Raw genomic sequence first — 15,770 nt, 5'->3', positions numbered from 1 at the left:
TACACTGACATTCAATACAGACTTTCAAAGTAAAACAGGAAACATGGAGATTAGACATGACATGAACTAAACATAACCATGCAGACATGACTCATGACAGATAGACGCACGAACCAGGGAGACTCAGTACAGGGGAAGATGACAGAAGCGACAGCATGAACTTGACAACACAAGACACACGGACATAAACACATGAAGGGCAAGGGAGGCTATATACAAGGGTAATATAATTACAAATGAGCTGGAATAACTAAATGAACCTAAACAATCAATAAACATCAAAACAGACTAAACACAAAACACTGGGTCGCACGACCCAGGACCATGACACCACCCCCCCACCAAGGGCTGGCTCCAGACAGCCCCAAACCAAAAGAAACAGACCACCGAGCCCGGGCGGGCGGCGGGGGACCAGGACGGAGGGACCAGAACAAGAAAAAAAACAGCCAACAGAAAACACTGGAGCATGTGACAAAAGTCCAAACATAGTTCAGGGGGTCGGCCCGGAGGGCGGCAACACACCAGCCCACAGTTTACGAGTTCAGGCGGCCGACCCGGGGGTTGGCAACCCAACAGGCCACGCCATCTCCCATCAGGAGGCCGTCCATGTGAGAGGCAGTGGCTGTGCAGTTCGGGAGGCCGACCCGGAACGCGCGGGCACAAGAGTTCAAGGGTCATACAGTCGGGGGGGCGACCAGGCGGGCGCCACAGGTGACAGAGCCGGTCAGGAGGCCAGCCGTGCGGAAGGCAATGGCGGCGGCGAAGGGGACGGCGGAACAGCTCAGGGGGCCGGCCACGCGGAAGGCAGCGGTGGTCCTCCAGTGTCAGGCGTACTGGCCGAGGCCCGGTGGGCACAGGACCAGTCGAGGCAGGACCAGGCGGTGGCGTGGCAGCCACAGGCGACGGAGCCGGACCAGGCAACGGCGAAGCAGGAGCTGCGGCAGAGGCTGGACCAGGCGACGGCGAAGCAGGCGCTGAGGCTGGGCCAGGCGAAGTAGGAGCAGAAGCCGAAGCTGGACCAGGCGTAGCAGAGGCAGAGGCTGGACCAGGCGTAGCAGAAGCAGAGGCTGGGCCAGGCGAAGCAGGAGCAGAAGGTGGCTGGATGGGCGGCTCGGGCCCCCCAGCTGACGTGGCTTGAGGCCGGATGGGCTCCTCGGGCCCCCCAGCTGACGTGGCGTGAGGCCGGATGGGCTCCTCGGGCCCTCCAGCTGACGAGGCTTGAGGCTGAACGGGCTCCTCGGGCCCTCCAGCTGACGAGGCTTGAGGCTGAACGGGCTCCTCGGGCCCTCCAGCTGACGAGGCTTGAGGCTGAATGGGCTCCTCGGGCCCTCCAGCTGACGAGGCATGAAGCAGCGGGGGTGCTGCGAGGTGCCGAGGTGGCACACCCAGGCATCCAGCTACAGGTGCAGGATGAGCAGTGATGGAGACCCCTGGCAAAACAGAGAGCTGAACAGGGGACTGAGCCGTTACCCTGGCAGAAGAAAGATGCCGCTGACTCTCTGGGAAGTTTAATGTAACATCACACGAGTCATTTTCCTTCCCACACACAAAGTCAGTGTCTTTATTCCCAGTCTTTGGTTCTTTACACTCAGAGGCAGAAAAACACAAACTCAGATTGGCTGCCTCACCCTCACCAGGATTACATAGATTAATCTTGGTCACACAGGCAGCATCTACCCCGTAATATTGCCCAGAGTCCGTAACGGTCTCAGCATCAGCTCCAGCGGAAGTTTCGCCATCCCTAGCAAGCGAGTTAACTGTTAAGAAAAACCCCTGTTCGAAAGTTGGACCCCCAAGGCTCTCAGAACAGTTCATTTCCTCTAAGGAAACGTCACGTTGTTTTCCTGTGACAGTCTTCACCTGTGACAGGGTTTCAGTCACCAAAGGGGCTAGTTCGACCACATGAGCTGCGTGTATAACTGAACCGTTCATGGAAACATGGTTAATCAGTTCATGGCTAGGTTCCTGGACCTCCATTAAGTCGACTGGGTAAAGAAGACTCATTCACGTCCATTTTGAAGTCATGTGGTGGACTTGTAACCTGATCAGAGTCTGTGCTTACAGATACAGCAGTTACACTTAGTTCTGATGGGATGGCTGGCACTAGGTTAACGCCAAGAGTCTGAATGAACTTTTCTGTGATTGGTTTGACAGAGCCATTAGCTTTAGCAGAGAACATATTAGGCACAAATGAAACAAAAGTGGTGCTGTCAGAGGGGATTGAAGCCTCATTACGCTCTGACTGACAGGAATCATGCGGCTCGGCCTGGTATTTGGCAGTCTCAGGCCTGCATTCCCCAGCTAGCCCCCCACCAGAAGTTGATTTAGACAGAGACTCTGAGTCATCTATGAATGGAAGTGCAGCTAACGCAGTGTCTGATAGAGCAGTGGCTGCCAGTGGTGGTGCAGACTGGGAGCTTACTAAATCAGTAGTGCTCCCAACCAACACCCCATCCTGAAATGAGTTAGAAGAAACAAAAGAACATGATTCCAAATTTACACAAACTGAAGGTAAAACATGATCATTAGAGACAGTATCGGAGGCCCAGATCTCAGCCCCAGCATTCACTGTGCCCTGAGGGGTGCTGGAGCTACGTGGTTCAGACATGTGTTCCCCATCTTCTTCGGGGGGGCACAATTCACTTTTAGAGTTCAGAACATAACCCACATTGCCATTACTGTCCTCTTGACTTGGAACACAAAACTCAGGTGAATTGTGCTTATCGAGTACAGGAGTGAGAGCATCACTCAGAGGCTGCTTTGAATTGTTCTCCTCTGGTTTACCTAATAATTTGGTCTCACACAATTCATAACAAGCAGTAGAGTCACAAGATGAATGAGCTGAGGACCAGTCAGGTTGATCACTGAGTACAGACAGGGTGTCCTTATTTAAGTCACACCGCTCATGACCAGAGGTTATATCACCACCCTTCACACCAAACATGAGTTCGAGATCAATACTGTCATCGTTTAATAAGAGAACGGGTGGTGTTGGGGAGCACTGGGTCGCTATTGCTCCTCCAGCACATGTAGAAAATGTCTTTCTCTCTGGGGCGTCTGTGAACCCTTCATGATAGTCACATTCCAGCAACTTAGGGAGACTTTGAGGCAAAGGATTGTCACTAACCTCGAATATTAACGGGGTCCGAGAGGAAACGAGGGTCCCACCAACCTCCAGCTGCTGCGTGGTGCTCCGGCGACGTGGATGTCGCCTCCTCTTCGAAGAAACCACTGAGGCTGAAGCGTTGGCTGATGGGGAAGTGAGGGGTGGCAGACCCTGGCGGCTCCGAGGGCCCCCGAGAGCCAGGCGTGTTCCCCGAAAGATGTGCTGACAATCGGGGGTAGGCCACGGCTTTCCCCGGAGCTCCTCCTCTACGTGGGTGCAAGCTGCTTGCTGCTGCTCACAGAGACCGGACTCCATGATTTCCTTAGTAGGTCTTTCTAAACAACTAAACACTGTACTGTCAGTCTCCGAACACGATTCAGTCATAGTGTCCGGCCCCGGCAAATCAATGCTCATCTCACTCTGCTTCATAGAGGGTACGTGAGGCACGAAAACGCAGTCACTCACCGGAGTTAATGCGGTGCCACGGCGGCGCCGGCGCCGCCCCCTTCTGGTAGCTGGCGCGATGGGCGCTGATGGCACCAATGCAGGGGGTGACGTAGCGGCGATCTTCCCGTCGTCCGCCCACATCCTTGCCAGAAATGAGGCAGGCGAAGTAAAGTCTAAGCGGATTGGAGACGGCGAGCGGCTGGTAGGCTGTGCAGCAGGTGAGAGGTCCTCCTCCGGGATGAGCCAGGGCTTCCACCGGAGCTCGTCCTCCCGATAAGCCCGTAACACCTGCTGCCGCTCTTCCTCGCCAAAGTCTATGGCCTCCGTCGTCTCCGTGTGCCACGCCGTGCGGCCAGACCGCGGTGAAGACGCGGAAGCCGACGGGGCGCGAGCGGAGGGTGTGTCGGTGGCGAGCCTCACCGTTCCAACCGCAACTGCTTCTGGCTCGCGAAGCAGCGGGGAAACGGGACAACAGCAGGGCTCTGGCGGCACCGCCCGCACACTAGGCAGCCGTGGCTGCGGACAGAGTTGGAGAGCGGTGATGAGAAAGTCAGTGATCAGCGGGTGTAGTGCCTCCCATAGCCAGGGAAACACAGACACGCATACTCCCGCTTGGCGGGCTAACTCCTCCCGTTCCTCCTCTCCGGAGCACCGCAGCCATTTACCACATAGCGACTCCACCGTCTGGAGGATCTCCCTCTCTTGTGTCGCTGGGTCCGACATGGTCGCGTCGTACTGTCACGGTGCGCTGTGACAGACCGTGCGGTGGTGTGTGTGGTGGACCCAGGTGCGAACACAAGTGAGCAGACGGGAGTGAACTTTAAACAAAAGCGAGCCTTTTATTGTGGCTGGTAACGCAAGAGAAACAAACAAGAATAAGGGCAGCACAAAAGCAATAACTAAAACAGAAACCTAAACTGGAAATGAACTAAGGTAAGGCTATGACTTAGAATACAACAGACCGGGCATGGAAACATGGAGGGTGGGAACACAGACGACGCGACACAGACTGTAAGAAACACAGAGACTAAATACACATGAGGGATGATCAGGGGAAGTGGCCACACATGGGAACGCAGCTGATATACATGAACTTAACGACAGGAGGAGTGAAACTGAATACACTGACATTCAATACAGACTTTCAAAGTAAAACAGGAAACATGGAGATTAGACATGACATGAACTAAACATAACCATGCAGACATGACTCATGACAGATAGACGCACGAACCAGGGAGACTCAGTACAGGGGAAGATGACAGAAGCGACAGCATGAACTTGACAACACAAGACACACGGACATAAACACATGAAGGGCAAGGGAGGCTATATACAAGGGTAATATAATTACAAATGAGCTGGAATAACTAAATGAACCTAAACAATCAATAAACATCAAAACAGACTAAACACAAAACACTGGGTCGCACGACCCAGGACCATGACACAGACTCTGTCTCTCTCATCATGGTCACCTACATGTACAGTAATGGCAGGTCTTGTAATAAGGCAGATCGCGCTAACATAATATGCACTGTTAGTTGATTATTTACCTGCCGCATTAACGGAAGAGGGCGTGCAAACGTTACCGCTGCTGCTGGGAGAGTCACGAGTCCGGAGTGGAATTAAAAACACGACATTCATTTAAGGTCATCGCGTGTTTTGTGAGCAAATGCTTTTGCATATTCGTAGTGTTTCCTCCCTTAAATGAAATATCTACTTTGCAAGTTGCCCTGTTGTCATCGGTTCTCATAAAGTATAATCAAACTTTTGAGCGTTTGAGCCGCTTAGGCGCCATGTTTCCTGCCAGGTAAATGACGCTCCGCAACGTGGTGACGTCATTCGGGGCGACTGGAATCGATAAGGGAATCGTTTGCAAAAATGGCAAACGATTCCAAGGAATTGAAACAGTGGGAACCGGTTCTTAACAAGAACCGGTTTTCGATACCCATCCCTACCGATGGATGCATCGGAGAGCAATTTGGGGTTAGTATCTTGCCCAAGGATATTTGTCTTGCAGGGGAAACCAGGAATCGAACCACCAACCTTCCAATTAGTAGGTGATCGGCTCTACCACCTGAGCCACAGCGCCTGGTATTCCCAGGTGGTCTCTCATTCAACTACTAACCGAGCCCAACCCTGCTTAGCTTGCGAGATCGGGCATGCTCAGGGTGGTATGGCTGCAGTCAGTCACTGCCTGACTCTGCCAGCGTTGGAGAAAAAAACTGCTTTACTTATTATTTTAACCTTCATCTTGGCAACTGGGGTGAGCACAGACCGCTGAAGTATTGTCAGTCAGTTTGTTCCCAATGATGTCACATTATTGCTTTCCATTTCTACTTTGATTAGTGCTTTAAAAATCCAAATGTTTTGGGGTCCAAGGGGACCACAATCAAAAGCACCCAATCCGATGTGTGAAGTTTTAATAAGTTTTAAGTTTAATAAATGGAACTCTTTGTAAATATTTGTTTCTCCTATCACATGCAAGCATGTCTGAAGACTAGCACGAGGCAAAACTGTGTGCTGTAACTGCCTGCAGTCCTACTGTTGTCTAAGGCTGTGCTGCCCTATAGGCAATTATTTGAGACTGTTTTTTGTGTTTAATACATCTTGACAATTGTGATTTTTAAAGTCTAGAAGAACTGGCTCGTTTCCCTTAGTTTTACTTAAAAGTAACTTTATTTGTCTGGGTAAGCCTGTGATGACATCACTTCCTGTCCAAAAAAATTCGGCCCTGTCTCACTATAGCTGTGTCCCAATTCAGGGACACAGCAATGACTGTTTAAAAGACTTTTATACAGTCATTGGTAGCGACACGTACAAATCGAGTCTACCCGATCCATACCTCGCATGTGCAGGTGTTTTCCAGGGATCTGGAAGCTGTTCGGCTGACTTAAAGCAGCAGCACTTTCTGCACCTGCATAAACTCCAGGACACGTTTACTAACAGTGTTTGTTGCTGTGTGTGCTGCAGCTGAAGCTTTGAATTTTTTTTTTGAGAGTTAATATTTTGGCTAAGATAAGATAAGATAAGATAACCTTTATTAGTCCCACACGTGGGAAATTTGTTTTGTCACAGCAGGAAGTGGACAGTGCAAAAGTTATGAGGCAAAAATTAGAATACAATAAGAATAAATACAGTACACAACTGTACAGAATAGAATAAAATAAAATACTATATACAGTAGAATAAAATAAAATAAATATACAATAAGATAAAAATAGAATACAAATACAAATACTATATACAACTGAGTAAAAATACAACGATGACAGAAAGGATTATTGCACTTAGTATTATTGCATATGTATGGATGTGTGTGTTTGATCAGTTAAAGTCTTTGTTGTGGAGTCTGACAGCAGTGGGGAGGAAAGACCTGCGAAATCTCTCCGTCCCACACCGTGGGTGCCGCAGTCTCCCACTGAAGGAGCTGCTCAGTGCTGTCACAGTCTGCTGCATGGGGTGGGAGATGTTGTCCATCAGGGATGACAGCTTAGCCGCCGTTCTCCTGTCACTCACCACCTCCACTGGGTCCAGAGGGCATCCTAGAACAGAGCTGGCCCTTCGGATCACCCTGTTCAGTCTCTTCCTGTCCCCAGCAGAGATGCTGCCGCCCCAGCTATGGTATCTTGTTATGAAATGTTGTGTGTCAAAGCTAAGTTTGATTGGGAAACTCAAAGCTCAATAACCTGTATCAACAACAATTCACTGCAGCCTGTGCAATATTTGATGCATCATAATTTATTCCAGTCTATCTTGCAAATACATGTTTGCAATGTCATGCACAAACACACACAACTATTAGATCCTTAAGATCAAACCTGTGTCATTCTTTTGGTCCACTGCAGTGTAGTAGTGCGACCATGGCTCAGGGGGTTGGGAAGCGCATCTGTAACCGGAAGGTCGCTGGTTCGATCCCTGGTTGTTGTGTCCTTGGGCAAGACACTTTACCCTACCACTGGTGTTAGCCTCCCTTCTGTCAGTCTGCCCCTGGGCAGCTGTGACTAAAACTGTAGCTTGCCTCCACCAGTGTGTGAGAGTGAATGAATAGTGGCATTGTAAAGCGCTTTGTGTGCCTTGAAAAGCGCTATATAAATCCAATCCATTATTATTATAGTAAAAAAAAAAAAACTCCCCCCAAAAAAAGAAGTGAAGTGGCCCCAAATGGCCAGGATAGAGATCAGAGGGTTAATGCGCAAAATGTATAAAAAAAATATTGATTACAGGATAATACATTAATGTTAATATCAACAATAAGCTTTTTACTCTGAAGTTACAAGTATAAACAATGCTGTTACATTTACACTTAAATTCTTTACTACAAGTATGGAAACAAGTGAACAACATTTTATAATAAGTTTAACTGGAATTCTGTACACTGAAAAGCAAACAACACATAAAAAACACAAACAAACAGCCATTACCTTCATCTGTCCATTAAATGTCAAACATCGCATTGACCCGTAGTCCCTGCTCATCAGCACATGCTTTTAAAAAGAGCTCCATGTCCTCTGCAAACTGAAAAACAAAGAGGAAGAAGTCCCTCTACACAAAAACACTGCAGATGACAGGCCAGGCAAACATCTATTGACCTGTTTGAATGCCTTCACATCATGTGAGCCTTGAAGTTTTTTTGTAAGAAGACTAAGACCACAGTGAGGGCGTTTCATTTTCATGGACTTTCCACAAGCCACAGTTTCATTTAGCACAGAGGGTAGAGCACATGAATGTTCTACCCAAGATTCAGAAAATGGTTTAGATGCCGGAGACAAGACATCGAGAGGGAGATGGGGCTCCACGGAGAGTTCAGTGGGGAGCAGTCCTGAATGCTGACATGACAATAATTGACTTGCCATATCCCCACGCTGTATGACTGTCATGTTGCAGACCGGGCAGTGAAAGTGCACCGGCATATCATTTTGTCTGTAAGAGAGAAAAAAAGAAAAAAAACAACAACAACATCTAATTTAAATGTAGTTATATAGAATGCAATCAGTTTATCTAACAATCAGATTGTACATATTAACAAAAATATCCAAGCCATCCTCAATAATGAAAGCAAAATGGTGTGGATCACAAGAGCTGTCAGGAAATGTGGTGAACAGGAAAAAATATTTAATGAAAACACTTTTTTCTCTTGCTGATGAATACACTGAACTGCACAGTGTGAAAAGCAACATTTAAGTCAACAAAGAGACTGCAGAGGTGCTGAAAAGAAGTGCATATTTATAACTTTAACTATGAGGTATATTTAATACCAACATACCTTTGAAGGCAAAGCATTTTTAATGTGTCCATTTATATGCTGCTCAATCTTTGCCCTGACAGTAGGGCTGAGAGTGGGGCACAGAGGGCAGTGAAACAGCCAACACGTGGTGCATTCCTGCAATTCTGGCTTGGAGGCAGAACTCCAAATTGATATTTGCATCTAAAACAGATAGAAAAACAGATAAACACCATATACACATTTAGGTTCAGGTTTTAGCAGAAATAACACGTTACAGTTAGCATGTAAGAGATTTGGGAGAAAATTCTTTACAAAAACATAATTTACAAGACACTTATTTGTGACATACGTATAGATTGACATATAACAGACAATTTAACAAAGGCAAACTAAAATCTGGGCAATAAAAAAGCAGAACAGAATGGAATAGAGAATATTAGTATTTATACATATATAAAACTCTGTGACGACCTTTACAATGTTTTTGCAGGTGGAATGAGAGACATGAACAAAGTGCAATATGCAGTAAATGGAACAATGTGCATTGATGTTACAGATTGTGAAAAGTAGTGAAGTGAATTTGTTCATAACAAGCAAAAATCAAATACGTTTGAAACTGACCGCTAAATGCTAATCAGAGGTGTCAAAAGTGCACACATTCCTTACTAAAGTTTAGATACCGCGGGGGTCTGACCGTTGTTGTAACGCTAACAAAGTGTAAGCAAACTAGATGATTCCTAGAATTATATAATTATTAACGGCAAATTTAGACATGAAAGACTCTGTCCCAACCTTTACAATCCAGTGGCGTGTCCAGGGGGGTGACCTGGGGGGGCACAGGCCAACCCCGGTGCCACCCCGAAGCTAAATGTATGATTATGTTTTCACAGTGAAGTTCAGATATCCGAGTGTAAGTGAATGCAGCATCGGCTTCTGCACTATGAGCATCATGTTAGCAAAGGTAGGAGAGCCAAGCACAAAAGACGGCGCAGCAGAAAACAATTTTTCAGCGAAAGATTAACAGGTTAACATAGCTGGACTGGCCATCGGGCATACCGGGCATTTTCCCGGTGGGCTGATGACTTATTTATTTATTTATTTTGTAACAGCATGAACAATGAGAGGTGGTGGATTGGCCAGATGCTGGCCGATGTGTAAAAAAAACTAAGTTGTTTGGTGGTGGCTATGGCGGAGCTTCCACAGAGGCCAGCAGGTGGATGAGGGAAGGGGAGGCAGGAGGAGCAGAGACCCGAGGCAGCCGCCGGTCCGAGTGTCAGGTGAACTGAACTTCAGGTAAGAAGTTATGACCTGCAGTCTATCTGGGTCAGATATGAACCAAGTTTAGGTGCAGTTTATTTTCATGTTGCTGACCTTTTACAGTCAGTTACAATAACTCATACTGCGTGAGCTACCATGACGGAGTTTCTATACAGCTGGGTGGGTGCTATGATGTTACTGATAGTGAACTTTATTTTATTCATAAGGTTAGTTAGTAGAGTTGCCAACGGCTCCTTAAAAAATGCAATGGTCCCTCATTCAGAGAAAATATTACACGTTTTGTGTTGAGCTGAGAAGAGACGCAGTTTGTCCCGTTAGCTATAATGAAAAAAAGACACAAAGCTGGATTTATTCTGTCTTTACGCTGCACAGCTGCCTCTTCTTCTCTCATTCTCTCCCCTGCCTCTCCTGTTCCTACTTCAATCATGAAACTGATCAATGATCAGCTGATCGGCTTTTCTCTCTTGTTTATTTATCGCCCACTTTGCGCCAGAAAGAGGAAACCAGCAGATGTCGCGCTAAACAACAGCAGCACATTCAAGCTTGATCAGCTGTTGTTAGAGTTTATTTAATATTAATTTCTAGTATCAGCTGATGTTTGCTGGAGCCACAGCTGTAAAGCTGCTGGTCATGATGTCGGTTTGGATATGTGGTGAGAGGGAAACATGAAGATGAAACCAGGAGATGTCCTTACTGAATCATCAGAGCTGAACAGGTGATGGAGAAATAGGTTTACCTTTTAGGTGACATGAATGAGTTGAAGGGAAGTTATGAGCTGTTTCTGAGAGACAAATAACAACAGGATCCTTTTCTAAGTAGCTGACAGCTGGTAACTGTGCAGGGGTGGGTCTAGCAAAGTTTTGCCAGGGGGGCTGTTAGGGCATTAACAGGGAGAGGGGGGCACAAAGAAATACTTTTCTTTCTTATTCTCATTTAAAATGTCTCGCTTTTATTAAATAATTATCTGAATCATGCGAACAAAGTTTTTATCTGACGTAAAATGTATAGAAATCATACATATACCAACAAGACTGTACATCACTGTCACAACAGCATTTGTTTTCATTCAAAGTCTTTATGGCTTTAATACCTGGTGGGTCGGTCTGTAGTCAAAATGCTCGATTTTCTGTCCCAGTCCAGCCCTGCAGGTTAATACTGGAAGTGTCACCATGCCAGCTGACTGTATTTCATCATCAGCCAGTGTTGTTCTTGATCAATATTACCAAAGTTTACCATAAGGCAGCATAGAAAGTATTTACTTGCTTTCAGGTTTTATTCAAATGTTAGTCTTTTCAGTTGTTTCCCCACTTTTTTCCTGTTTCAAAATCAAACACCAGTTTGTAGGAAGATTATCTTTTAATAGGCAGATGAAGTTTTACATTGGCATTGGCTAATTTGCCAATTGTATGTTAAAAATGTTCGTATTTTAATATTCAAAAATGTTTTTGCCCTGTAACACCGTAGTGGTTAAAATCTCATTCTAATAAGAGTTAAAAGCGCATTCGGTTATTAGGTTTACAGGGTTATTGAATTATGGTGAACGGTTGGTAGAATTTTTTTTTAACATTATCTGCCAATTGCATCTGCCACCCTTCTCCAAATCTGTGCCCCTACCTGGCCCCCCCAACAAAAAATTTCTAGACACGCCACAAGGTTTCCACAGTCGATGATCCATGCAGGAATGTCTTTCTGCCTGCTGTGGAGGTCACGTGTTTCCGGCCACTGTGGCGGTCACGTGTTTCCGGTTAGTGTGGAGGTCACGAGTTTCCGGTTAGTGTGGAGGTCACGTGTTTCCGGTTAGTGTGGCGGTCACGTGTTTCCGGTTAGTGTGGAGGTCACGTGTTTCCAATTACTGTGGCGGTCACGTGTTTCCGGCTACTGTGGAGGTCACGTGTTTCCGGCTACTGTGGAGGTCCCAATATGACCCTCCCCGGTGGCTGCAGCCAGACCCTTCTCAAAAAATCACGGTTTTAGTAACACAGTAACGCAGCGTGTTTATGGGAAAGTAACAGTAATCTAATTACTCTTTTTGCAATAGTAATCCCTTACTTTACTCGTTACTTGAAAAAGTAATTGGATAACGCGTTACTGCCCATCTCTGTTCACGAGTGACGGGAGAAGGGAACAGGAGATCGACAGAGGGATTGGTGCTGTGGCTGCAGCGATGCAGACTCTGTATCGGTCTGTTGCGGTGAAGAGAGAGAGTAGAGAGCTGCTCCTTCACATCGAAAGGAGCCAGTTAAGGTGGTTCAGGCATCTGACAAGGATGCCTCCTGGGCGTCTCCTGGGTGAGTCGTTGCGGACATGTCCCACCGAGAGGAGGCCTCGGGGCAGACCTGGGACATGCTGGAGAAATTAAATCTCTCGGCTTGTCTGGGAACGCCGCGGTGTTCCCCTGGACAAGCTGGAGGAGGTGGCTGGGGAGAGGGAGGTCTGAGCTTCTCTGCTGGCCCTGGATAAGAAGATGATGGATGGATGGCACTTGCAAATCTTGCATCTTAAAATCTCGTTGAAATGGTGCGCGTTTCTGTTTCACCCCTTCAAAAGGTATACACAGGCATTTTGAGGCATGGCAGTGGATGGAGATGATAAACAAAAATGTGTAACGTACTTGACATAGGTCAAGTCAGTTTTTCCATTTAAATGTGTAGATATGAAAGTTTGCAAATTAAGCTCTTCAACAGAACACGATGCTTCCCTGAGAACATTTATTGCACTTTTTAACACATACACAGTATAAACACACCAGTAACAGTGGTAAAAAAGCAGTTTGCTACTGCAGTGTTTTCACCTGTGCCAACTTTGATGATGTTCCAAGTATTACACAAAGAGGATAACTGGACAGAAACAGCACTTCAGCATTTAAGAAATAAGTTTAGTCCTGAGAAAAGTGAAACCAAAATTAAGGAAGATGTTTTTGAATCGCTACCTTATCGTGGTGGAGGGGTTTGTGTGTCACAGGGATCCCAGGGGCTATGTTGTCTGGGGGCTTTTGCCCCCTGGTAGGGTCTCCCATGGCAAATTGGCCCTGGGTGAGGGACCAGACAAAGAGCGATTCATAAGACCCTTATGAAAAGGACACCGAGGGAACAGTTTACCCTGCCCGGGATAGGGTTACCGGGGCCCCGCCCTGGAGCCAGGCCCGGGGAGGGTGCCCGAGGGCGAGCGTCTGGTGGCCGGGCCTTAGTCCATGGGGCCCGGCCGGGCACAGCCCGAAGAGGAGACATGGGCCCATCCTCCCGCAGGCCCACCACCCGCAGGAGGCGCCATAGGGGTCGGGTGCATTGTGTGCCGGGTGGCGGCCAGGAGCGGAGGCCCTGGCGGACTGACCCCCGGCTGCCAAGACTGGCAATAGCGACATGGAATGTCACCTCTCTGGTGGGGAAGGAGCCTGAGTTAGTGCGTGAGGTTGAGAGGTGGCGGGCTGGGATGGGTATCCTAATATACCCTCGGCTTGCTGCCGGTACATTGGGATTTTTCCCGGTGGACGAGAGGGTTTGTTCCCTGTGGGACTCCGGAGGCAGCCGACAGGTATCGACAGGCCAAGCGAAATGCGGCTCGGGCAGTGGCGGAAGCAAAAACTCGGGTGTGGGAGGAGTCCGGAGAGGCCATGGAAAAAGACTTTCGGACTGCCTCGAAGAGATTCTGGCAAACCGTCAGACGTCTCAGGAGGGGAAAGCGGTGCTCTACCTGCACTGTGTATAGTGCTGGCGGAGCGCTGCTGACGTCGACTGAGAAAATTGTCGGGCGGTGGAAGGAATACTTCGAGGACCTCCTTAATCCCACTGACACGTCTTCCGAGGAGGAAGCAGAGTCTGGGGATGAGGGGAATGACCCGCCAATTTCCGGGGGCGAGGTCACTGAGGCAGTTAAACAACTCCTTGGTGGCAGAGCCCCTGGTGTTGATGAGGTCCGCCCCGAGTTCCTGAAGGCTCTGGACGTTGTAGGGCTGTCCTGGTTGACACGCCTCTGCAATGTTGCGTGGAGATCAGGGCCAGTACCTGTGGACTGGCAGACCGGGGTGGTGGTCCCCATCTTTAAGAAAGGGGACCGGAGGGTGTGTTCCAACTACAGGGGGATCACACTCCTCAGCCTCCCTGGGAAAGTCTATGCCAGGGCGCTGGAAAGGAGAGTTCGTCCGTTAGTCGAACCTCGGATACAGGAGGAACAATGCGGTTTTCGTCCTGGTCGCGGAACATTGGATCAGCTCTTTATCCTCTCCAGGATACTTGAGGGTGCATGGGAGTTTGCCCAACCAGTCTACATGTGTTTTGTGGACTTGGAGAAGGCATTCGACCGTGTCCCTCGGGGTGTCCTGTGGGAGGTGTTGCGGGAGTATGGGGTGTCTGGCCCATTGCTACGGGCCATTCGATCCCTATACAACCGTTGCAAGAGCTTGGTTCGCATTGCCGGCAATAAGTCGGACTCGTTCCCGGTGGGTGATGGGCTCCGCCAGGGCTGCCCTTTGTCTCCGGTTCTGTTCATAATTTTTATGGACAGGATTTCTAGGCGCAGCCAAGTGGCGGAGGGCTTTCGCTTTGGTGGCCTCAGAATCTCATCTCTGATTTTTGCAGATGATGTGGTTCTGTTGGCTTCATCGGGTGAGGGCCTCCAGCTCGCACTGGAACGGTTCGCAGCCGAGTGTGAAGCAGCGGGAATGAGGATCAGCACCTCCAAATCTGAGGCCATGGTTCACAGCCGTAAAAGGGTGGAGTGCCCACTCCGGGTCGGGGATGAGTTCCTGCCCCAAGTGGAGGAGTTCAAGTATCTCGGGGTCTTGTTCGCGAGTGATGGGAGAAGGGAGCCGGAGATCGACAGACGGATTGGGGCTGCAGCTGCAGTAATGCGGACGCTGCACCGGTCCGTCGTGGTGAAGAGGGAGCTGAGTGTAAAAGCGAAGCTCTCAATTTACCGGTCGATCTACGTCCCTACCCTCACCTATGGCCACGAGCTGTGGGTAGTGACCGAAAGAACGAGATCGCGGATACAAGCGGCAGAAATGAGCTTCCTCCGAAGGGTGGCTGGCCTCTCCCTTAGAGATAGGGTGAGAAGTTCGGCCATCCGGGAGGGGCTCAGAGTAGAGCAGCTGCTGCTCCACATCGAAAGGAGCCAGCTGAGGTGGTTCGGGCATCTGACAAGGATGCCCCCTGGGCGCCTCCTGGGTGAGGTGTTCCAGGCATGTCCCACCGGGAGGAGGCCCCGGGGCAGACCCAGGACACGCTGGAGAGATTATATCTCTCGGCTGGCCTGGGAACGCCTTGGTATTCCCCCGGATAAGCTGGAGGAGGTGGCTGGGGAGAGGGAGGTCTGGGCCTCTTTGCTTAGGCTGCTGCCCCCGCGACCCGGCCCCGGACAAAGCGGATGAAGATGGATGGATGGATGGATGGATGGATGTTTTTGATGGACCTGAAATCTGGGACCTGATGCTTGACACTGAGCGCAAAAGGAAATTGAAGCCAACTGAATTGGAATAAACACATTATTACAGTTTTGGTGGGAAATAGTTAAAATTCCACTCATCGTCTTGATATATCATTATCCAAATGTGTAAAAACATCAGTGATGTCAGTGTGTATCTCAAACATCTGGCGTGTTGTCTTAAATTGGATTTCATGTCTTGAATCGGTGTAAAAGAACTAGGTAACACAACGGCTCATCTTTTACATGCTTCTAACCTTACAAAAAACATTGTTCACCTTTGAGTGTCAG

At 48.5% G+C, this 15,770-nt stretch overlaps 1 protein-coding gene across 1 annotated transcript; it reads right to left on the bottom strand.

The window, feature by feature from the left end:
- Nucleotides 1–1,957: 1,957 nt before the first annotated feature.
- Nucleotides 1,958–5,465, bottom strand: LOC146650517 (uncharacterized). Its single transcript, XM_085384843.1, has 2 exons — nucleotides 3,128–5,465; nucleotides 1,958–2,455 (listed from the first exon to the last, which is right to left on the bottom strand). The coding sequence occupies exons 1-2, from the start codon at nucleotides 4,274–4,276 to the stop codon at nucleotides 1,958–1,960; spliced, it is 1,647 nt and encodes a 548-aa protein (XP_085240969.1). The 5' UTR covers nucleotides 4,277–5,465.
- Between the last annotated feature and the right edge of the window lie 10,305 nt (nucleotides 5,466–15,770).

This window comes from Rhamphochromis longiceps, linkage group LG16 (assembly GCF_057381845.1).
Source record: "Rhamphochromis longiceps isolate RC_006_pf linkage group LG16, R_longiceps_female_GT1.1, whole genome shotgun sequence".
In the NCBI taxonomy this organism is placed as follows: Eukaryota; Metazoa; Chordata; class Actinopteri; order Cichliformes; family Cichlidae; genus Rhamphochromis; species Rhamphochromis longiceps.
The sequence above is the reverse complement of the archived record's forward strand: the minus strand, read 5'-3'. Positions and strand labels throughout refer to the sequence as shown.

Excerpts from the sequence above, each read along its gene's own strand:
- LOC146650517 (XM_085384843.1), bottom strand. The coding sequence starts at position 4,276 with ATGTCGGACCCAGCGACACAAGAGAGGGAGATCCTCCAGACGGTGGAG. Across the intron at positions 2,456-3,127 it reads GGACCCCGTTAATATTCGAG|GATGGGGTGTTGGTTGGGAG; the intron begins GTTAGTGACAAT and ends AACTCATTTCAG.